A 14,792-nucleotide genomic window follows, 5' to 3' on the forward strand; every position below is an offset into this window, starting at 1 on the left:
ACTGCAATCCTAGCACTTTGAGAGGCTGAGGCAGGAGGGTTGCTTGAGGCTAGGAGTTTGGAACCAGCCTGGGCAACATGCCAAAACGCTGTCTGTACAAAAAATACAAAAATCAGCTGGGCATGGTGGTGGCACACGCCTATAGATCCAGCTACTTGGGAGGCTTAGGTGGGAGGATTGCTTGGATCTGGGAGGTCGAGGCTGCAGTGAACTGTGATTGTGCCAGCGCACTCCAGCCTGGGCAACAGAGCAAGACCCTGTCTCAAAAAAACAAAAAAAACAAAAAAAACAAACAAAAAAAACTGATCCTTCTGAAGGCTGTGCCAGAGAAGTATGTTTGTGCGTTTATCTGAATTAAAACCAAGACATGTTCTGAAGGAAGTTAAGTCTGATTTGGCTAATTAAATTAAGAACAGGCTTTGCCAGTTTATATGACAGGACTTTTTCTATAAATTTAATCAGCTAAATCTATAGCCCCAGGGCTTTCATAAAAATATCTTTAAGCCAAGCATAGTGGCTCACGGCTGTAAGCCCAACACTTCAGGAGGCTGAGGCGGGGGAATCACTTAAACCCAGGAGTTCAAGACCAGCCTGGGCAACATAATGAGATACTGTCTACAAATTTTTTAAATTAGCTGGGTGTGATAGTGAATGCCTGTGAGGGAAGCTGAGGCTGGAGGATCACTTGAGCCCAGGAGGTGAGCCATGTTTGCACCACTGCACTCCAGCTTGGATGACAAAGTGAGACCCTGTCTCTCAAAAAAAAAAAAAAAATCTTTAAAGCACATATATAATACGCAATATGTTGGATAGCATATCCTTTGTAAGTACTTAAATTTTAAAAATTTAGATTTCAGATTAAAGTCTTGCAAAAGGGCCAGACTAGTTGCCTCATGACTATAATCTCAGCACTTTGGAAGGCTGAGGCGGGAGGATTGTTTGAGCCCAGGAGTTCAAGACCAGCCTGGGCAACATAGTGAGACTTCATCTCCACAAAAAATTAGCCAATGTGGTTATGCTAGTCTATAGTCTCAGCTACTCAGGAGGCTGAAGTGGGAAGACCACTTATGCCCAGGAGACCAAGGCTGCAGTGAGCCATGATCATACCACTGCACTGTACTTCAGCCTGGGAGACAGAACAAGACAGACCCTGTCACCCCACACCTCCCCTATACCCCTGGAAAAAAAAGTGCAAAAAAACACTAATCTAGGGTGAGAGCCATGAAATAGCTGAAGGACTGTCTGAAAGGGGCAGAAGGGAGTATTTTGGGGTGACAGAAACATTCTATTGCTTTTTTTGGGTGGTTACTCAGATTTCTACAACTCGTTAGAAGGAAACACTTTATCATGTTAATTATACCTCAATATTGTAAATGGGCATGGAAGAAATCTCTTGTTTTCAAGAGTTTTTCTTTTGGGTTCACCTAACTATGTATCTGACTGCTGCATAAAGTAATCCATGGCACTTCATAATTTGACTAATCAGATTACTTCTGCTCTTCATTGTTAGCTCCAGTATTTTTCGTACAGCTACCTTGGATTTTGATGCCTAAGAACATTCTCTGACAGGTTGGAAATAAAATTAAATAAAGGGTTGATTTTCAAATAATGTGGTAAGTGAATTGAATAAATGCATTTTTATGTTCGTACTACCATTATGCTATAAAAACCTTAATAACCAGCTGAATCTCTTTCTTGCAAATAGGGCATGAAGCCCCAGCCTTCTTTAGTCTTCTGGCACAGTGAAAACAAGTGACAAGATGGCCCGTCCTCCCATGAATAATGTTCCCGTCTCGTGGTCTTTTCTCACATAAGCTACATGGCTTCAAGAGATTCTGGCAATCCTCCATGTTTTCTGTATCTGTTCTCTGTTCAGAAAGGTTATCTAACTGTTCTCCCATGCTTGAGATGGTCTCTTGGCTTTCAGAACTGTGAGCCAAATCCAAGAATTCCACCGAGTTGCAGGGATCAAAAAGTTTGGAGTTTTCTTTCTTTATATACACATCTTTAGGTCTAACGACAGGAGCCGAAATGGTTCTTCGACAATCAGGGACATCATTTCCTTCATTTTCCTTTTCAGGTATGGCAGTGATATCAGACGTGGAGAGAGAATGGGTTAACTTTGAAGAATCTGAATACCAATCCTTCCTCAAGGCCCAACAACGAAAACAGTACCTCTTGCTTGGAGAGTTAAATTTCTTGCATTCAGTACACTGCCACTCATCCTACAAAGACAAGTGAAGCCAATTAATACTCAGGGGGTTAATATGATGCTGAGAAAAAGGAAAGAAGGTCAAATCCATTCACATCCTCTCACTAAGCTATTCCACATCAGTGATCTAGCCTAGGATTTGAGCAAATTCTACAGCCACATGAAGGAAAGTCTTTGGAAGTTTTACACCAATAGTGCCACAACTGCTATTTTCAAGCCAAAATCTGATACAGCTATCTTTAAGAAAGTTAAATTATTCTGGCTTTCTACCTCATCTCGGTGAAATCTACATTGTTTGCTGTACCTTATGGGCTTCTTTGGAGTTATTTTTCTTTGCACAACTTACTCCTTTATCGGGCAAGAGGCTGAAGAATGAAGAGAACACTCTGTCATTCTTTTCTACACTAATAGCAAATGTTATAAAGTTTGGCAAAAAAGAAACCTAAAACAAATGAGATTTGAAAACTACTAAATTTACTCACGCACTCTCATTGCACCCAGGATTATAGATATAACTGTATGCCTAAATCATGCCCTCTGAAAAATAAATGTTATTGTCCTTGAATGCCACGTAATTTTTCCCTACTTCTCCATATTCAAATTAGGAGACACTAGATCTCAATGAATTTTAAATGCTTTGCTTAATTCAAAAATAGCTACGGGGAACAAGAAAGAATATTTAATGTGGTTAACTGGCTTTGACAGGCTTTGATTTGACATAAGCTGAACTTGATTACTTTCAGGTCAAAGGCCAAGCACTTCAAGTCTAGAAGTCATAACTCAATTGTCCAGACTGAGAGGCAAGGGCACAACCATGTGTTAAACTGGGACTCCAGACGGCCTCAAAACACTCTTGCCAATCTAAGATCTTCCAATCTCATTTAAAATGCTATACAAATAATCAAAGGAACTTCATAAAGATTTGGAATTTGTGACTGATGGTGTGCCACAGTTTTAACTGGCATCACTTTTTCTTAGTAGGACATAAAATAATAGGGCTTATTAAATTCAATGGCATCTTTGATTTGATGAAATACAGTCCATTTGCTTAACAGGTTTTCTGCGCCCAAGTAGCCACAGAAGTCTGATTAAGATAGAAACATGGCCGGGAGTGGTGGCTCATGCCTGTAATCCCAGCACTGTGGGAGGCCAAGGTGGGCGGATCACCTGAGATCAGAAGTTCGAGACCAGCCTGACCAACATGGAGATCCTCGTCTCTACTAAAAACACAAAATTAGCCGGGCATGGTGGCACATGTCTGTCATCTCAGCTACTCGGGAGGCTGAGGCAGGAGAATCGCTTGAACCTGGGAGGCAGAAGTTGCAGTGAGCCAAGATTATGCCATTGCATTCCAACCTTGGCAACAAGAGCGAAACTCCATCTCAAAAAAAAAACAGATGGAAGCATTTATCTCTGTTATTTGTATTATGGTCAAGAACACTTACTGGACCAATATATTTCACTTTATTACTAAGCTACACACAGATCATTGGCAATGAACTACCATAATGGTCAACACTGATGTGGTGGGAATGGGGGAAGGATCAATACCAGAAACAACCTAAAAATGTTTCTCTTTCCAAGCAGCAAAATGTAAAATCCCCTTCTTATGCTTCCTCCACCAACCTTTTTCTCATAGTGTGTTACCTGTGGCAAGACTAAAAGAAACATGGGGAAATAGCAAGAAAAAAGCAAGGTATACATTTGGGTCTAGACTTGAGTTGTCAACTAGTGACAAATCCATCCCTATTAACCTAAGAGTGGAATATCGAGTCTTCTTTAATAGTCCTCCATTAATACTAATCTGTGTGAAAATTAAGCTGTTTTCCATTTGCTTTTTAAGAAAACAATGACAATATTATTTTTATATTCAACAAATAATTTTAGATAGCTTATGGGTCTGTCTTTGGGATTGCAGAGAAGTGTTGAGTCAGGGAAAGCAGCGCAAGACTATTTTGAATAACTTTGTGTCTCCAAAGAGATTTGATGGCAGGGAGAAAGGCACACAGAGGCATTTATCTCATCCTTTTCAAGGTAGGGAGAGGATAAGATCAAATTATCCCCTTCCCTTCTTAAGTTCCAATAAAAACCTCTTAAAAAATGTAAAGAAACCAACATCACTTAGCAACCAGGCAAGGGAGATAGAAATGGGGGAGAAACAGCATTCTTCAACACAAATGAACTGCTGGGATTACATCATCTGAAGATGGGGCTGGTGCAAAATAGCTTTCGCTAAAGATTCATACCTCAGAGGTAACTTCTACATCAGTATCATCACTTAAGGACTTAGAGTCCTCAAGGTCATCATTTTTTCCCACTTCAATCACCTGTGAAGGCAAAAACATCTCATTAGTAATGTTTACTTGTTTTAGATGAGGCTAATTACCCAAAAGCAAAACAGACAACTGCTTCATTTTAAAACTCACATTCTTCTCCCATCTCTAGCACTTAAGGAGACAGCTTAAATGCAAGACCAAACACATGATTCTGCACATCTAGTTGGCATTTCAGTAGTAGCACAAACGACAGAAAAGCACCCAGAAGGGTTACCAAATAAATTCTGCATTCAGAAGAGAGAAGATGCCCATATTTATGACTTTAAAAAAAATAGCTGGGCGTGGTGGCTATTTTACAGCCAGGTGCCTATAATTTCAGCACTTTGGGAGGCCAAGGCAGGAGGATCGCTTGAGCCCAGGAGTTTGAAACTGGCCTAGGCAACAGAGCAAGACCCTGTCTCTACAAAAAATAAAAAGAATTAGCCAGGTGTGGTGGTGCACACCTGTAGCCCCAGCTACTTGGGCGCTGAGACAAGAGAATCGCTTGAGCCCAAGAGTTCCAGCTTGCAGTAAGCTATGATCTCACCACTGCACTCCAGCCTGGGTGACACAATAACAGCTTGTCTCTAAAACAATTTAAAAATAAATAAATAAATAAATAATTTCAGAGTAGAAAAGCTCCAAATTGTTAAACGTGAAATTTTTTATCTAAGCAGACAGGAAGAATGAAACAAAGTATTTTAAAAATTTACTTTTCACATTCAAAAGTAAAACTAGTCATGTGATACTCTGGCTGTCCTATAGAAACATGCCCATAGAAACAGAAACAAACAAAAAAAGTCCATTTCAAAAGTGAGGCATGTTCTAAATTTTAAAATTTAGAACTTAAAAATTTAAAGCCCTAGTTTTGTGGTCCAATAAAAAGAATAAAACCAATTATGAAACAATTATGAACCTCTGTACAGCAACCTTCTCACAAATGGTCAAGTATTTTAAGTCCCATCTCTATAAAAGTTTCCTAGGCCAGGTATGGTTGCACATGCCTGTGACCCCAGCTACTTGGGAGGCTGAAGAGGAAGGACCACTTGAGCTAAGAAGTTTAAGACCAGGTTGGGCAAAACAGTGAGATCCCATCTCAAAAATAAATAAATAAAAGTTTCCAAATGTCACTTTTGTCTTAATTCAAGCCACCTGCATTCCTTCTAATGCTACCCATATAACTAGTCTAAGAGAACCCAAGTACCATTTGACTACAACGAATATACTAGGGTATCCTTCAGGAACTCAAAATTCTTTGAAAATCCCTTAAATAACTAAAAAGGATGACCCAATTTTTTCTTTGCTGTATTTATCCGATGGATGTTTACCAACACTCTTCTACATGCTGGCCACTGGATCTCCTCCCCAATTTCTTCTGAGTCTTGAGCAAGTTGCCTGTATGACTCATCTGTACATGAGTACATACCATATGCATGAGTACTTCACGAGTATATACCATATGTACTCAGAGTTCAATCTCCCCTCTTTTCTACTATTTTAACACTAAAATAGCTATAAAGAAATAATCTTATCTTTCCATTTAGGTATAACATGGTTATGGAAGCTATCAAGATTTCCAAGAAATAAGTTTTCTCCTACAGACTGCTGCTCATTTAGAACAGGGGTATCCAACCTTTTGGCTTCCCTGGGTCACACTGGAAGAACTGTCTTGAGCCACACATAAAATACACTAACATTAATGATAACTGATGGGCTAAAAGGAAAAAAAATCGCAAGAAAACTCAAAATGTTTTTAAAAAGTTTATCAGTCTGTGTTGATTCAAAGTCGTTCTGGGCTGCATGTGGTCCACAGGCTGTGGGTTGGACAAGCTTGATTAGCACCTTACCTTGTTAGCAAAGGGAGAGAAACGGTAGCTCGTCGCTATAAGCAGGGGAAAAAAGAGTAGCTTACTGCTTTTGACTAAGTAGGGGCTTTTAAGGCAGCCCTGGTTAACTTAATACTTAATGTGAATCTTAAAATTGGATTGAAAAATTAATTAAAGTTAAAAAGGGGATTATGTGAGCAATCCGTTGTACAAACAGATACAGAGAGATCTGAACAGATTACACTATAAGCACACAAACAGAATCAACATGGAATTTTTCCACAACATACCTTTTTGTCACTTACTTTCCCTACTTCTTCACTTGTTTGTTCAGTATCAGCAGCTTCAACTTTTATTCCAACACCTAACTGCTCTGATACTGACTCATTCAAAAACCACAAGTCATCTGTAGTATCTGAAACAATGGCAGTACCCACATCCTAATAGAAAAAAACAAACATGAGTTTCTGTATTCAGAGGTTTATCAGCGATGTTGAAACAACACAAATGAACCCAAAACTCAATGTCATCACACTACATCGCCAAAGAACATCTTGCCTTTATTCAGTGGACATGTATTCATTCAACATATATCTACTTGACACCTACTATGGATAAACTAATGGATGGATATAATTGTGCCAGGCATGGACTTTTTTAACACTAAATCAGGTATAACACCTAAGAAACAGTACTGAACAATTTAAAAGGTAAGGACTTGTAGTTGCTCAAGTAAACAGAATCTATTCCCTGAATTCCCTTCTATAGTTGACACTCTAAGAAGCTAGAAAACATTCCATTAGTTCTGACATATTCTTTCCCCTAAAATGGTCAAGGATGCTTATTAAAGAAATATGAGAAATACTGATGGTCACCCAAACCTTTGCCCTGACACTTTCTGAACTTCATATAGAACTAACTTTCTGTATTCATCTATGAATATTTCATGACATGCTTTTCTACAACATTCATGAGAGACAATTTATTATTTTGCCACTGTTATATAGTCATTCATTTATTAAACAAATACTCACTGAATACCTATTATGTGCCACATACTGTTCTTGGTACTAGGTAATGGAAAAAATAGTGAATAATACAAAAGCCCTGGCCTTACATTTCAGTGGTAAACAGACAACACATACATGTAATATAGCAATATTTTTACAAAGTGAGAAGTACTATGGAGAATAAAATAGGATAAAAGAGAAGAGTGGCTAGAGAGGCTATTTTAACTAGGGATGCGTTTTGCAGGGCCACCACCTATAACTACACAGCTCCAAAACAAGAAGTGAATGGATCCTACTAGAACTGTGTAACTAGTAATAGCCTTGGTGGCCAGGGATGACCTCTTTGAAGAAATTACATTTGAGGTGAGTCCTAAATCATGAGAAGGCAAAGAAAGAATATGGGGGAACAGTGTTCCAGAAAGAGTAAAGAACAAACTTAAGGTGCCTGAGGAAGGCAGGAATTTTGGGCTACAGTGTCAGAAGGGAGCCTGGTATATCCAAAACGCATGTAGTGAACAAGGAAGAATGACAGGAAGTGAGGAAGGAGGGGGCTGAATCCGTTATTACTATAGTAAAACAGGCGCACGCCACCACACATGGCTAATTTTTTATTTTTTGTAAAAATGGCGTCTGTGTTGCCTAGGCTGGTCTCAAACTCCTGGGCTCAAGCAATCCTGCTGTCTCGGCCTCCCAGTGTTATAGGCTGAGACTCCCAGAGATTACAGGCATGAGCCACTACTCACAGCCAAAGGCTCCATTTTGAAATTGTTCAACGTCAAATCCTCTAAGTAGAGTTGTTAGTTAAATAGGCATCTGGAAACTGAAGTTGGGCATTTAGGGAAGAGGTAAGGACTAGAGATACAGATTTGGGTAGCACATGAATACAGATGGTATTTAACGCCATAGGAGTAAATAAGAATTCTTAGAGAATATAATGTGTGGCCAAGAGTAACCAAGAATGTTACCCTTTCAAAAGAAAAAAAAAACCACTCCCCTTCAAATGTGAAATTTACCTGATTTGTCTGTAAATCAGTTGAGCCATTACTTCTAGGTGTATAGTTGCTTCTCAAGTTTCCTAAAAACCACCAAGGCAGGCCAGCTACATCCCACTCCTCAAATCCAAGGTCCAGCCTAGATGTCTCATCTTGGGTTAAATTTTCAATTAAGTCTTCATCTATACAAGTCAAATGAAAAGGATGATAGCTATGCACAATACGTAATAACCAAGACTATCTTTAGAATACTTAAAACTTCTTTATAAAATAGGTAAAAAGAAATTCCTGTTCTAAGAAAGAAAGAACCAGAAATCAAGTATCTGTCTTAGTGGCAGAGCTCAAATCTCCTCCCTTGTTTAGGCTTCATTAGCAAGTAATGACACTACAAGTAGATCATCGTTGATCAAGTTTAAACTCTAAAAGCATTGTCTTCTATGAGCAGACAGGAAAAAAAAAAAAAAAAAAGACTCTAAAAGCATCTGGACAATGACCTTGTTCTAAAAGAATTTCTACATGGGCATTTACTGGCATTTTAAACACTCTTACCATGTATAAACTATAGAATTACTTGCTCTAATACATAGTGCCTGACAATAGTTTGATTAACAGCACTGCAAATGATGGTAACATAGTGGTCTAACCCTTAAGATCAAAGCAAGGCAATACAAACCATAATAGGCGATCACAAGGTTGTCCAGGCAATCTCACTGGTACCACATATTCTGGGTCATATCTCAATAATTTGTATGTTTTAGTAGGTAACAACCACTATAAAACACTAAACTCTAGGTTGTCCAAATACATACATATGCCCTTGCTGGATCAATGGGCTCTTAGAGCTAAGCATCTAGACATACCACAAATACTAAGACCCCACATTATTTCAAGTAAAAGATCTCACATTGTACATCTGAATGACACTGAGGGCAGCTAATAACATAAGTCTGTTGTTACCACGATACTCTTTTCTTTCCCATACTCCAGTCTTTTGTTACGCTCTACTGCTCCTTTCTTACTTTCTCATTCTCTTCCACCTCTTCCCAATACATTAGGCCTGCCCACAGCAACCATGGGCGTTAACGTGTGCTGAAGTACATATGGTGAAAGAATTTCTGAAATACATGGGTCCTTGCCAGAACATAAGGTTACCCTATTTACTTATAAATTATGTCAATAATGCTGACTAAAAGGCTTATCTGTGGCCAGGGAAACTTCAATTATGTTTGTACTTATTCACTATTGAAATTATCAGAAACCAAATTCTTGAAATGGTGCCATATTAAAGTCATTCTTTCCTACTCGAGCTCTACAACTTATGAAGGAAATGAAAATAGGTAATTCTTTCCACAAATAAAAATTCTGTCCCTTCTACCTATAGGTCTTCCTGAAAATACTATTATTTATTCCCAAATTTTCAGCACAAACTACATATCCTCCCTTGAGTTGGCTATTCTTAAATACCTGCCCTTGTCCTCAACTTTTTTTTGAGACAGTGCACCACTTCGTTGCCCAGGCTGGAGTGCAGTGACATGATATTGATTCACTGCGACCTTCGCTCACTGCAATCTCCACCTCTTGGGCTCAAGTGATCCTTCCATCTCAGCCTCCTGAGTAGCTGGTACCACTGGTGTGCACCATCATGCCCAGCTAATTTTTCACTGGGCTAATTTTTTGTAGAGACGAGGTCTCGCTATGTTACCCAAGCTGGTCTCGAATTCTTGAGCTCGAGTAATCCCCCTGCCTCGGCCTCCCAAAGTGCTGGGATTACAGGCATGAGCTACCATGCCCAGCCTTGATTTTCTAACAGTGCCCAGCCACGTTCTTATATATCTTAAAATTGCCTTTTGAGTACAAAATAAGCAAGGATTTGCATTAAGGAATAAAATTACACATTTAATATCATATAGACTGGAACAGTTGCAAAGTAACTAGGTAGACCAAAATTCAGTTTATGCTTAAATGCAATGTAAAGAAAACAATCCAGCATGATAAACTTATTCAAATTTAATTTAAGCTTTTAAAATAACTTCAGCAGCCAAAGTTTCTCAGACATAACTAGAGGCTTAACTTGCTATTGGTCCACATGCCTAGACTAGAAGCCATCATGCCATAAAATGACTTTGGGGAATTTATTATTTTACACATCTTCGCCAAAACAAAAACAAAAACAAAAAACTAATTTTAGAAAGTGGTTTTTTTTGTTTGTTTTTTGAGACAACATCTTGCTCTTGTCCCCCAGGCTGGAGTGCAATGGCACGATCTCTGCTCACTGCAACCTCTGCCTCCCGGGTTCAAGCAATTATCCTGCCTCAACCTCCCGAGTAGCTGGGATTACAGGCGCCTGCCACCATGTCCGGCTAATTTTTGTATTTTTAATAGAGACAGGGTTTCACCATGTTGGCCAGGCTGGTCTCGAACTCCTGACCTCAGGTGATCGGCCTGCCTCAGCCTCCCAAAGTGCTAGGATTACAGGCATGAGCCACTGAGCCCAGCCTAGAAAGTGTTTTTTAAAGTAGAGTTTTGGGGAAAATATGGATTAACTCATTAGCCTGACCATGGCATATTTAATGGAATGGCAAAGCTCTGACTACCATCCAAGGGCAAAAACAATTTTTCTGGATTTGGAATATTTGCATATACATAATGAGATATCCTGGGGATGGGACCCAAGTTTCCTTTTTTTTTTTTTTTTTTGAGACAGAGTCTCGCTCTGTCGCCCAGGCTGGAGTGCAGTGGCGCGATCTCAGCTCACTGCTAGCTCCGCCTCCCGGGTTCACGCAATTCTCCTGTCTCAGTCTCCCGGGTAGCTGGGACTATAGGCGCCCGCCACCACACCCAGCTAATTTTTTTTTTTTTTTTTTAAGTAGAGACAGGGTTTCACCGTGTTGGCCAGGACGGTCTCGATCTCTTGACCTCGTGATCTACCCGCCTCGACCTCCTAAAGTGCTAGGATTACAGGCGTGAGCCACTGCACCCGGCCAACGGGACCCAAGTTTTCATGTACACCTTGTACACATAGCCTGAAGATAGTTTTATATAATATTTTAAATAATTCTGTGCATGAAACAAAGTTTTCACTGCAACCTGCCACATGAGGTCAGGTGTTAAACTTTCTACTTGTGGTGTCATGTGAAAAAGTTTTCAGCGGCTGGATGTGGTGGCTCATGCCTGTAATCCCAGCACTTTGGGAGGCCAAGGCAGGTGGATCATGAGGTCATGACGTCAACCCATCCTGGCCAACATGGTAAAACCCCGTCTCTACTAAGAATACAAAAACTAGCTGGGCGTGGTAGTGCATGCCTGTAATCCCAGCTACTTAGGATGCTGAGGCAGGAGAATCGCTTGAACACGGGAGGCGGAAGTTGCAGTGAGCTGAGATTGAGCCACTGCACTCCAGCCTGGCGACAGTGCAAGACTATCTCAAAAAAAGAAAAAAAAGTTTTCAGATTTTGGATGCTCAACTTATTCTAAGATCCTCTGAAAGGGTCCTGCACTATCCTAGTACTCATGAGTTGCTAAAAGAGCATTACCATCTTTCAAATTGAGAATGCTCAACATTTCAAATTTAGAATGCTCAACTTATACGAGGCTTCTTATATCTCATTCTTGACTTTGTGATTAAGTATATTATGTCATCTTTGCAAACTTCAAAATGTGTAAAAATTTGGCCAGGTGCAGTGGCTCACGCCTGTAATCCCAGCACTTTAGGGGGCTGAAGTGGGTAGATCATTTGAGGCCAGGAGTTCAAGACCAGCCTGGCCAACATGGCAAAACCCCAAAATTATCCAGGCGTGGTGGCGTGCACCTGTAACCCCAGCACTTTGGGAGGACGAGGCAGGCAGATCACCTGAGGTCAGGAGTTGGAGACCGGCCTGACCAACATGGGGAAACCTTATCTCTACTAAAAATACAAAATTAGCCGGGCATGGTGGCACACGCCTGTAATCCCAGCTACTCTAGAGGCTGCAGAGGCTGAGGCAGAAGAATCGCTTGAACCTGGGGGGCAGAGGCTGCGGTGAGCTGAGATCACGCCACTGCACTCAGCATGGGCAACAAGAGTGAGACTCCATCTCAAAAAAAAAAAAGAAAAAGAAAAAAAAGGCCGGGCGTGGTGGTACACACCTGTAATCTCAGCTACTCGGGAGGCTGAGGCACAAGAATCACTTGAACCAAGGAGGTGGAGATCGCAGTGAGCTGAGATCGCACTGCTGCACTCCCACCTGGGTGACCCAGAGAGACTCTGACTCAAAAAAAAAAAAAGTATGAAAATTAGCCTTTGCCTCAAGTAGATAAATCAAAATAAAAATTCTAACCAAATCATATACATACAAGAATACTAAGATTGAAAAGTCTAAGGCAGCTGAATTCATGTATACAGAAAATTCACCTGGTGGCAAATCAATAAATGTGTAGCTATTTTCTAGTAGCATGCTAGCTCATGGAAGGGTCTTGCACCATCCTAGTACTCATGCGTTGCTAAAATAGCACTACCATCTTCAAAGTTAACAATGGTAGTAACTAGGTTGTTAAAAAGGTTTTCAGAAAAGGATGAGAAATTATGACATATGCCTCTCCTACTTCACATATGGAGAGATTTAAAAAAAGAAAAAAAAAAAGGTTGGGGGAAGAGGAAGAGAACAAAAGTCTATATAGCTTTAAACCAAAACATACCTTCTCTAGAATGTATGCATTTATGCTCTGAGGTAGGCAGTGTGGGGATATCGTCTTCTGTAGTTCTTTTCCTGGAAGTGGAACTTTCCTCTGCACTTTGCTGAAAGAAGGGAAAGGTGTCCATCAGTGCAGTAGAAATAACTGAGACCAGGGGATGTAGCAGTTCCATTCTGGCTCACCAGTTAGTGTGCAACACAATGGGTTACACACAAGAAAGAGAACTCAAGTTCACAACAGTCATCAAATAAAGGCAACACCTCTCCTCAACCCACTGTGAGCAAAGCTAGAAGAATCCCAAACCTGGGGGGAAAAAAAACCTCTGTACAAAGGCCAAAATCTACTGTTAAAAACAGGCTATCTGTATAAACCCTCAAGTCTACTACAAAATTAGGCATAATTCAGAAAACATATGAAACCCTCACCACGTACCAAGATGACTATAAAGTTTCCCCAGGTTTGGGGAAGCTTTAGGAAATGGCCTGACATGAACTTAACTGCAACAAGCCTACTAAAATCTAATAAAGCAATTTCCTCAAACACACACACACAGGTACACACAAACCCAAAGAAAAATGCAACTGGAAGAACTGAAGATCAGAAGTGCTACATCCCAAAGAAAGGTTCAGAGACTGGAACTCTGTTATGGGCAGAACAGAGAAGGTTCACTCTGTCCCTGGTCTGTGAACTCCCAAGAACCTTTCTTATTAAATTCTTACCACATTCAGGGAAAGGTCTTGGGAGTCCAAGATCCATAGGTACAGAGAAGGGGCCACTCTGTACAACAAAAGAAGTCACCGTGTGGTGATTTTACCTTCAGTTGGTCTTGACTTGGAATATCCATACTGTGATCCTGTGCGAGAGCGAGAGTCTGAGCAGCATCTGGATAGCAAGTAAAACAAAAGGAAAACCTTCCCTGGTAATAACCATTCTTTCCACACAAAAAGGACCTCAGCAAACAACCCGGGAGCCAGGTTTAGTCCCTAGATATGCACTTCTCCATGTTGGCTGGACAAAGCTCTCATTTGCAAGGGAAAAATCAAAATTGATAAAAATGACAAAGATCAAGACAAGCCATATCCAAAATATATTACCAAAATATAATTGGGAAAAAAAAACAGTGCAAAATAGCTAAAAATGTCAAGCTTCCATATCAAGCTTTTAAATTTTTATATGAAAACTGGTTCCAAGCAGGACATAATGGAGACCATTTTTGTGATCTCTTCCTATATTACCAAATTCGCCTAACTCACAAACAATAGCAAAAAAGTGTGTGGCTTTTTACATTTAATTTCAACTTTCAAGTGTTACGTCATACAGGGTTATGAGATCTTAAAATCTGGATTTTTCCCCATTTGCTTCATAAAACAATAGCATTTTCATCTAAAGTGACATTCTAAGTGTCAAGGATAATTTTATGGTTTAAATTCCCATCACCATCACCTGTATATAAATTAATTTTTTTCATTGTCTTATTTTTCCCAGTTACTATAAACATTTCCTAAGCAGCAGCAGCAAATAAAGTTTTTCTCAAGGCCAATGAAAAGAACCAAGGAAAACAACCCAATAGAGAGAAATTCTTAGATATTACATTAATCTAAAAGAGAAATGCATTCCAAGGACTTACAAAGAAATTTTTCAAGTAGAACAAAAGACAAAAACTTGGCTACAGGAAAAGATCAAGCTGCAAACAATTTAATAATCTGGACTATTCATTATTTGAGGCTATGTAAATGAGATACACCCAAAATAAGTCTACTGTGGGC

The 14,792-nt window shown here is 39.9% G+C and overlaps 1 protein-coding gene across 7 annotated transcripts in view; it reads right to left on the reverse strand.

The window, feature by feature from the left end:
• Positions 1 to 1,614: 1,614 nt before the first annotated feature.
• MDM4 (MDM4 regulator of p53) overlaps positions 1,615 to 14,792 on the reverse strand; it is a 36,157-nt gene continuing 22,979 nt past the window's right edge. For 4 of the 7 annotated variants that reach the window (XM_032136273.2, XM_032136276.2, XM_032136274.2 and 1 more), the window contains 6 exons: positions 13,841 to 13,908; positions 13,030 to 13,129; positions 8,377 to 8,537; positions 6,644 to 6,793; positions 4,459 to 4,539; positions 1,615 to 2,225 (listed from right to left, as the gene is read on the reverse strand). In XM_032136273.2, coding sequence (XP_031992164.1) covers positions 1,656 to 2,225; positions 4,459 to 4,539; positions 6,644 to 6,793; positions 8,377 to 8,537; positions 13,030 to 13,129; positions 13,841 to 13,908 — 1,130 coding nt within the window. In that variant the 3' untranslated portion in view covers positions 1,615 to 1,655. Of the gene's footprint in view, positions 2,226 to 4,458; positions 4,540 to 6,643; positions 6,794 to 8,376; positions 8,538 to 13,029; positions 13,130 to 13,840; positions 13,909 to 14,792 lie in introns of those variants that run through there. The other 3 variants (XM_058430566.1, XM_058430567.1, XM_058430568.1) reach the window with 3 other exon arrangements.

Source organism: Hylobates moloch, unplaced genomic scaffold (assembly GCF_009828535.3).
Source record: "Hylobates moloch isolate HMO894 unplaced genomic scaffold, HMol_V3 SCAFFOLD_18, whole genome shotgun sequence".
NCBI lineage: Eukaryota > Metazoa > Chordata > Mammalia > Primates > Hylobatidae > Hylobates > Hylobates moloch.